Here is an 8900-nt window from a genome sequence, read left to right as displayed (position 1 = left end):
ATAGACATATTTGGTTGAACTTCAATACCAAACATTGTGTTTCATTGTTTGTGTATTATCATTTCGTTTGTCTTCGGTATCAAGTTACTGTTCTAACAAAATCAATTTCTCAATTTTGGAAGAGAATGCAACAATTGCCTATCATTTTTTCTTCCCTCTCAAATTTCTCAAAAACTATAATCTTTCTCTTCCCCTCCATGCAAACAAAGGAGAAAGACATTTTCTACTCCCTTGAACACTCCTTAGCAAACTAATATCAAGAGTGAATCAGGGAAATTCTAGCATGTATTTGGTTTAACAGTCTATAAAAAGTAGTTTTATACGTATTTGGATCTTCTTCCACCCTCCTGCTTTTGCAGCATATAAGATAAGAGTAAAATGATAAAGGAAATCAAGAAATGAAGAAGACCTTTGAATTGGTCCACCTACAACTTGACGGTGCAACGGCCGTAAAAATCGTTAATTTAAAAAGAAAATTTGACGTTCCCTACGTCTATTGCACCATACAAGAGGGGACCCCAGGAATTCATAAACGAATAGATCAAAATCGAATAAATTTTGACCTAAATTTTTACTTGAAAAAGAAGAATCACTACTAAAAAAAACTAAATTTAGTGAGGGAAATTTAGTGAGGGAAAATGTAAAATCCCTCTCTAATTCCGTCACTAAATTTTACGACCAAGGAATTTGTGAGAAATTTCATTTTTTCCGTCACTAATTTCCCTCGCTAATTTTGTTTTTTCTAGTAGTGAATATTAGAGTTCCCATGCATCAGCAAGACGTTTTTAGTACATATGCTCAACTATAGTAGTTGTATATCTATCAAGTACTATACTTATGTTAACATTGTACCAAGAAAAAAAAAAAAAAACAAGTAGAAAATCTTAACAATCATGCACAGAAACCGCTACAGGATTTGTCCCACCATTGATGAATATAGATGAGATGGATCATGTTTTGGACATACAATACATAAATAAATAAATGATGATTATTTTTTATATTTTATGAGTTTCTCTTACGCGCTATTCGAATGCTAAAATCCAAAATATTTCAACGTATTTTTAAAAAAATTTATGCTATTTATACCGTTCAGATTATATAATCTAAAATGCATATAGCATGTCAGAAACTCGTAAGATAAGAAAAGAATCGATGTAAATCAATTGCATATTTTCTAGAAACTGGCTAGGATAAGAACTAGAGTGGACAAGACCGTTAGTAACCAACTGTGTTACATGTTTCTAGATAATTATGTTTCATAGGGTGTGGACCACACTATCTTTGAAGGATTTTATAACTTATATAGGATTGTGTGGAAATTTTGTTGGCTTTCATGAAGTGTAATAAAGATGGTTCATGAATCTATAACTTTTGACACTCTTCAAGAATATTTTATTATTCTTAGTAGTACTACATCATCTACAACCCGTGAATGTGTAGCTAAAAATGACTCAAGAATATATAGCGATGGTATAAACTAGATAATTAATTTAAGTGTGTCAAAAAACAAAAATACATGGATATCACATTGTTCACATATGATTCTCAGCTGGTTTTCTTAGTGATTAAAGGAGAAAATTCACCAAAAGATGCTTACTGCAAGAATCATAAGTACGTAAACCATGCTAAGATTCCTAGTTAAAAAAAAAATGTAGGAATTGATCCTATTTATAGGAATGTTGTGGGAATGATGAGAGCCACAACGAGCCAAATCATTAGGATGACCATTAGACTTTGACACAACATTCTTATTCAAAACTTTAAGGTGTTGAATATATAAATCACCTTGCTTATATATTTTAATATTAAACTCTTTCATAATCGATGTGAGACTACCATTCACACTTAAATACCAACGCAATGATTAATAAGTCATTAATTATACTAACCTTTTTTAAAATGTCAATTTCAGTCATTGATGGTTTTAAATTATCAAAAGAGCAGTGTTATTTAAAGGGAAAGAAATTGTCCCGAACTCAAGAAGAATAAAGTATTGACCAATTAAAATGCTTGTTTTTGCACAATACACGGAGAAGAGTGAAATTTTAACATGATAGAGAAATTGAAAATGCATGTTCAGGACAAATTCGTGATCCTGCGACTCGCGAGATCCAGCATTATGCTTTTCAAAATGATTATTAGGTTATCTTAGTTTCAAAGATCAAAATGTATAACCTCTACAAAAAATTTAAGACTTGATTGATGATTATAACTTGAAAAGAAACTTATCTTACTTATATAGTTTTTTTTTTTTTACAGTTTATCTTACTTATATAATCAAAAAGCTTCTACAACTACAAAATTGCATATCAGAAGTGGGTGTGTATAATACAAATTCAAAAATGAAGCAAGTTAAAACTATTGAGATTTGTTTTTGCCACCATCATGATTATTTAACAAAAAGTACATATATTAAAGAACAAAATACTAATAAACTATAGGGAATTATACTCATAAAATTACACTCATAAAGTAAATATATAAAATACAAATTACAATATAGGGGAAACCACTAAAAATAGAGCTTCACCCATTAATACAAAAGCTAGCATCAGCCACATAAAAGTACCTGATGATACATATTCCTATACTATACCATACAACTTATACAATATCATGACTAGGTACATTATTCTGTACAGGAAAATAGAATGAAATATGTATATAATAACTATAACTATAGGTTCATATTGTGATTCTTTTGTTTGGCTGGAAAAAGCAACTAGCCATTCAAAACTTTGTCACTGCAGTACAATGTTTCCTTCCATGTTACTAAAGATGGACAACTTGGTCACAATATCTTCCTATTTATCTGCAAAAATACACACAACAGATTAATAACACATCTTACCTAGCAGTTTGAAAACATGGTCAAGATTATGTTAATCACGGATTTGGATTCCCTGTAGTCAAGTAATCGCACATTCGCGCAGCGTAAATTTCCAAATTGCATGGGCTCGTGGCATCAGGAAATCCAAATCCGTAAATTATAGGTACATACTAAATTTCTGATTTGGCCAAGTTGATTTCAAACCTTTCATAGTCCTCTTGAAATCCACTTCGCCGAATCATAAATTTAAGAATTTAATGAATGCAAGCTAATCGCGTATTTTGGTTACCATTTGGATCAGAAACTCGTATACCTTGAGGATCATATTTCCCTAGGCAAGTGTACTCTTTTAATAATAGAGAGATCCTGTTTATAGACAAGTTACAGCATAGGAAATTGGTGAGAAATTCATGACACCGAAGCCGACTGCAAGGTTTACACCACAAATTTATTAGACAATATATGTCTTACCTTGCCACCAGTTTCCTCTTGATGCGCTTCCTGAATCATCCTCTCCTCCATCTTTCTTGTACTGCTAAAGTAAAAATCATGTTAGTCATTCCGAGCCATAGAAAAAGTACCATTATTCGATCAAAAAGCACGGTTGTTTGATTCAGAAATCAGCCTAGCCATTAGGCTTAATATTCTGTCTTGAAGTATATACCAAGTTAACTCATTCTATCATTAAAAAAAATGTTACATTTTATTTGAGTTAGCGAGGATTATAGTAGAAATGGTGTTTTCAGACGCACATCTATACCAATGTTGGTTAAGTTGTTTATACAATGTCGAACATATTATAAACACAAATTATATTAATAAATGCAATTACCATAGTGTTCAATCCTGAATCTCGTGCACTCTGAGGACGAGAATATACGTCTTGGCCACCATAATAGATTGATGAGCTAAGGTGACATGGTTGCACCCTTTGTTCTTGATAAATATAGCTCATATCCTTATTTGTTTTGTTCTGAGTTTCACCATCATTTCCCTTACTGATGTACTCTACATTGAGAACAAGGACAAGACAATGAAAAAAAAAGCATTAATAAACCCTTATACAAACTATACTATTTGGTACTTAATAAATCAATCAACAGCTATAATAGAATTTAGTGAGAATTGAATCACTAACACTAAACATTAAGATCAAGGAAAATAGGGCCAACAAGAAACGTGCTAGTGCTACTATGTGATTTTGTCGGTATTGTCAATCGCGGAAAATAGTGGTTTGTTTAAATTCTGCTACCCTATAGTGCTATAGCTATTATTCGACAACAGTTTGTACTAACTAGCATATCACAGAACAATAGCTATTTGTTCAAATTCGGCTACGTCTATTATTTGACAACACGCGATTTTATCAAAACCTCATTTTGGAATATTACAAACAACTGATATAACATGCAAATATTTTAAGTAGAGATGCATAAACAGAGAATATCAACCTTGAGTATCAATTTTGGAGTTTGATCCCTCAGTGGCAGTTTTTCCATTCATTGCTGAGCGCAGAGATTCTCTTCCAAATACCTAAATCATCACATACCATAAAAATCTCAAAACTACTTCAACACAAATCCATATACATATACAAAACCATAATGATAATTAAACTATGCAATAATGATCTATGAAACAGGAACACTTCTCGGATTAGGCGTGTCTCGATGTCCGACACCAACACGACACTGACACGTATGGTTATTGAATTATGTGATTTTCTCAAATTATAAGTTGTGTCAGTGTTCGTGTCGTGTCCAGTATCCGTTTCTATGCTTCATAGATTATAATACATAGTAGAAATATAAGTACATAACAAACAACTGAGAAATGCATTGAATTAGAGTTTACAAAGTCAAACTAAAACAAACACAAAAAAACCTTGGAAGATGGAGAGAAAATAGAGTCAAAAATTCCAGAAGCAGAGGATTTATGCAAGTCATTGGAACCAAAGAGTTCAGAAGTGAAAGAAGAAGTTTCAGAAGAAGAAGAACCAAATTGTTTCCTTCCTTCCATTTTTTTGCTTCAACACTTGAAACAATGTTAGACTTTTATGTAAAGACAAACCAACAAAGAAACATTAACCACCGCCACTATAAACAAGTTTGCAAATGAGGTTTTTTGCTTTTCCTAGGAAACAAACAGAGTGAAGAAAGAAGGTCAGAAGAGAACAGAAGTTTGAAAAGGAGAGACACGTGAAAAGGTTGTAGACTAGAGAGATAGATAGAGAGATAGGGTAAGAGTAACCTTTGGTCATACCCATTTATTTATAGGCATCATTCATGAGGTAAAATATGATATGATTTTCTTGTGAAAAAACTTCAAACTTTCATGTTGATTTTTTAATGGTTCTAATGAGGTAAAATATGATATGATTTTCTTGTGAAAAAACTTCAAACTTTCATGTTGATTTTTTAATGGTTCTATGATTTTTTTTTTTTTAGTTTAATAGCAGCTTTCGTCCCCTAACTTTTACGAAGTTGCGATTTTAGCCCCTTAAGAAGAAAAAAAAAACTACAAAACCGTCCTCTAAGTTTTGCAACTGTAGCAGTTTTGGCACCTAAGGCCAATTTATGTTAAAAAAAATAACATGTGACACCTCACTTACGGTACCACGTCAGCGTAGACCGAGTCAAAGTGGCCTTGGGGCCAACACTGTCACAAATGCAAAACTTTGGGGGCGTTTTGTAGTTTTTTTCTTAAGAGGCCAAAATCGTAACATTAAAAAAGTTAGGGAGTTAAAACTGCTATTAAATTTTTTTTTATGTAACAGAATTCGATTTCTCAAGTTTAGAAAACTCACATATCTTAGTACTTTACGCATCAACCACTTCACTAGACAATATTAATGGTGATGATTTAATTGATGACTGTGACACTAGATTCATCTCAAGAACTTTAGCGATGGTATTAGTCTCTTTTAGTTTAACTAAAGTTTCGGATTTTATCTTGATTTAGATATGTAACAACGTTAAATTTTTTTGAAAGAATTTGTAACTCATTTGAATTTCACAAGACTCGTAGAATTAGTATTTGCAAATGGAATTTCCAATTTACACCAAAAAAAATAAAAAGATGTACATAGTACTACCATCTCATCTTAATTGCCGCTTTAGTATTTTATCTATATCTCAAAATAATTGTTATTTTAGAATATTAATGCAACATTTATTATATTTTTTTCACTAATATACACTTATTTATTGAATTATATTCCACTTAACTACTCTAAGAAGTACAATTAATAAGGATGTCTTAGCAAATAACGAAGTTTATTTGTTTATAAAAGCGAGAAGAAAAAAAAAGAGTTTATGATTTTGTTTTGCAACTTTTGAATTGTTTTGCACAATGCGAGATTAGGTTTATTTGATTAAGATGAATAACGGCGATTAAGATACCATTGAATACTCTCTACGTTTGTTGTTGGAATTAACTCAGTTTACTATTAGTTATGATCTTGCCTTGATAAATGAAAGCTCTTATATGACCTCATGATGAAACGGTGGAAAGTTCGAGTATTCAGCAATCATGCTCATATTCAATTAAAAGAATTTGTTTAAGAAAATAAGCAATTTACTATTGTTCTTGTTCGGGCATCGATAGGATAGTCAGTCTTATACCTTAGCTTATACATCATGTGAACCGCTAGTTGAAAAGCATTGTAAATGAACAGGGCCGTTCCTACGAATTTGGAGGCTCAGCTCTATAAGTGAAAAGAGGCCCGTAAAAAAATAAAAATGTATTTTTTTAAAAAGAACAATGTTCTAATTAAATTTTTTAAAAGATAAATACAAGGTGCCGCATATATGCGGTACACCTAAAGATAAAAATCACTACCGTATAAGGAAATCTTTTTTAGTGGGGTAGTACTGTTGGGAATTTTTTTTTTTTTAGGCCCATAACTTGGGGAGGTCTAGTTCCATTGAGCGGTTTGCACCCCCCCAAGGTCCGGCCTTGTAAATGAAACATATACAAATTAAATCAAGCAATTGAATTATAAACTAAGTAGAAACTTTATTAATTGAATCCAACAAATAAATAGAGATTCAACGTAGAACCCTAATTGAAAGAGGTTTGGTTGCTCATAGTGACATACATCATTACAGAATAATATAAAAACATACTCCCCCATCTCTAACAAAAGCAGTAGAAAACTTTATGCCTTGAAGCTCTAATTTTTTACCCTTACCTTAACTTTCTGAATGAATAAAAGTGTGCGTAATGGTCTTTATTTAAAGGCATCATTACTTGAAGTTTAAGAGATAAGAATTGTGTTTTTCCCTTTAATCCAGCTTGAAAAACAAGTTAAAAGTGAATTTTACCCGGACATATGCGCAAAGGAGCATGGCTTGGGGCGCATGGGCGGATCAGGCATCCCTGAGGTCACCCATGCACAGGGGGAATGAGGCAGTAGTCCAAATGCGGATTCTGAAGTTTTTCGTCCTTTTCTTAGTGTTCTTCCGTTTTGAAATGCCTTTGAAACTTCAAATGAATTTTTCCCAACTTTTATTGTCTTCAAAAATCTTATATGAATTATTGATCTCCATTCTTTATTCCTTGGATCCTTCATTGGTGTCTTCTTGCTTCTTGGTGGCTGGTGCTTCCTAGTGGTGGCAGGTGGATTTCTGGGTGGTGGGTCGGTTGCCAAATCTTTAGGGTGTCGCGTGCGTTTCCTTTTTGGTTCATGTCCTCGTCACTATTCAAGGTCTTTGTTATCTGGTTTCTTCCATCTGATAATCTTGTTTCTGTTTTTGTTTTGATAATTTTGTTATTGTGTTGTTTGTTGTTACTTGTGTTTTTGTTCTTGTTCAGAGATTGGGTGGTAATGAATTTGACCTCTTTTGTAGTGGTTCGGTTTCATAAATCTGAAAGGTCTGGTTCTATTAACTTAAAATGGTTATGATACACTTGGTCTGTTTTATCGCCATTTATCCCCATTTGAGTTGTATCTGGGTCAGGTCTAATGTCACCCGGTTTTGATATATCTTTCTTTTTATTTAATATTATTTTTTCTTTTACTTAAAAAAAATCACCACTTTAATTCTCTAAATTGATAAATATGGAAATTTAAATTGGTAGGTTACTCCATAACAAATTTTTTAACGAAATCCACCCGTAAATGAAAAGAAAAAAAATCACATATTCGAAAGAAAATTCAAAAAAATAGTAATAATAATAATAATAATATAAAATTAATTTTAAGACCAACAAAGATAGCTATATTGGAAAGGTTTTTATTTAAAGAGAAAGAATTGACTATATAGTATATACAAATACAACTAGTAAAATAATGTAAGATTTATGGAGAGCATGATGTATTTCTCCATTTTTAAGATGCAAATAATAGATAGAAATGTTAAAAATATATGATTTACAATGACTTAAACATGAAATTATGTATCCAAAAAGAACATGATGTTAAATGTGTTATAACTCATTCATCAAAGTTAATAACTTGTATGATTTTGTACCAAAAAAAATAAAATAATAACCTGTATGATTCATACGAATCATTCTATAATCATGATGCTACAAAGAATAAGATAATTTTCATTTTCAGTATAGACAAAATATGGAAATTTAAATTGGCGAGACAAATATAGAGAAAAAATTTATAGCAAAATCCCCCAATAAATGGAAGAAAAAAAAATCACATATTTGACAACAAATCCCAAACTAATTATACTAATAATATAAACTTTGTTTTAAGGACTACTAATATAAACTTAATTTTAGGACCAAGAAACAAAACTATATTGAAAAAGTTTTTGATTTAGAGAAAATAGAATATATGTAATTGGTTAAAGAATGTAAGATTTTTTTTTTTTTTTGGTAGTGTGAAAGTGTAAGATTCTTACAAAACACAATGTATTCATGCATTTTTAAGATATAAATAAATATAGAAACATAGAGTAAATTACACTCCCCTCCCCTCTAAGATGCTTGAATTACACTCATCTCATCTCTTATGTTAAAATATACAATCATCTCCCCTCTTATTCAAAACATATTAGAAAATTTTTCACCCCCTCCCCTCAGAGAAGCTTGAATTACATTCTTCTCC

At 31.4% G+C, this 8900-nt stretch overlaps 1 protein-coding gene across 4 annotated transcripts; it reads right to left on the bottom strand.

Moving 5' to 3' along the window:
• Window positions 1-2411: 2411 nt before the first annotated feature.
• On the bottom strand, window positions 2412-5088 carry LOC11408607 (uncharacterized). Of its 4 annotated transcripts, none has more exons than XR_003006504.2 (6): window positions 4718-5088; window positions 4285-4366; window positions 3666-3841; window positions 3305-3368; window positions 3123-3199; window positions 2412-2815 (listed from the first exon to the last, which is right to left on the bottom strand). XR_003006504.2 is itself a non-coding variant. In XM_003623112.4 (6 exons), the coding sequence occupies exons 1-5, from the start codon at window positions 4850-4852 to the stop codon at window positions 3183-3185; spliced, it is 474 nt and encodes a 157-aa protein (XP_003623160.2). In that variant the 5' UTR covers window positions 4853-5087; the 3' UTR covers window positions 2429-2815; window positions 3147-3182. The 4 variants fall into 4 exon arrangements, 2 of the variants coding, with proteins under 2 accessions (XP_003623160.2, XP_003623159.1); XM_003623112.4 differs by having other exon boundaries at window positions 2429-2815; window positions 3147-3199; window positions 4718-5087; XM_003623111.4 differs by having other exon boundaries at window positions 2429-2815; window positions 3147-3199; window positions 3305-3365; window positions 4718-5085.
• Between the last annotated feature and the right edge of the window lie 3812 nt (window positions 5089-8900).

This window comes from Medicago truncatula, chromosome 7, assembly GCF_003473485.1.
Source record: "Medicago truncatula cultivar Jemalong A17 chromosome 7, MtrunA17r5.0-ANR, whole genome shotgun sequence".
NCBI classification, from domain to species: domain Eukaryota; kingdom Viridiplantae; phylum Streptophyta; class Magnoliopsida; order Fabales; family Fabaceae; genus Medicago; species Medicago truncatula.
Note: the sequence above shows the minus strand (reverse complement) of the source record. Positions and strands in the feature narration are given on the sequence as shown.

What these genes read in the sequence shown, in the direction of transcription:
- LOC11408607 (XM_003623112.4), bottom strand. Translation starts at nt 4,852, where the DNA reads ATGGAAGGAAGGAAACAATTTGGTTCTTCTTCTTCTGAAACTTCTTCT. An exon ending in TTTTCTCTCCATCTTCCAAG is followed by an intron (nt 4,367 to 4,717) that starts GTTTTTTTGTGT and finishes GTGATGATTTAG; the next exon opens with GTATTTGGAAGAGAATCTCT. An exon ending in CTCCAAAATTGATACTCAAG is followed by an intron (nt 3,842 to 4,284) that starts GTTGATATTCTC and finishes TTCTCAATGTAG; the next exon opens with AGTACATCAGTAAGGGAAAT.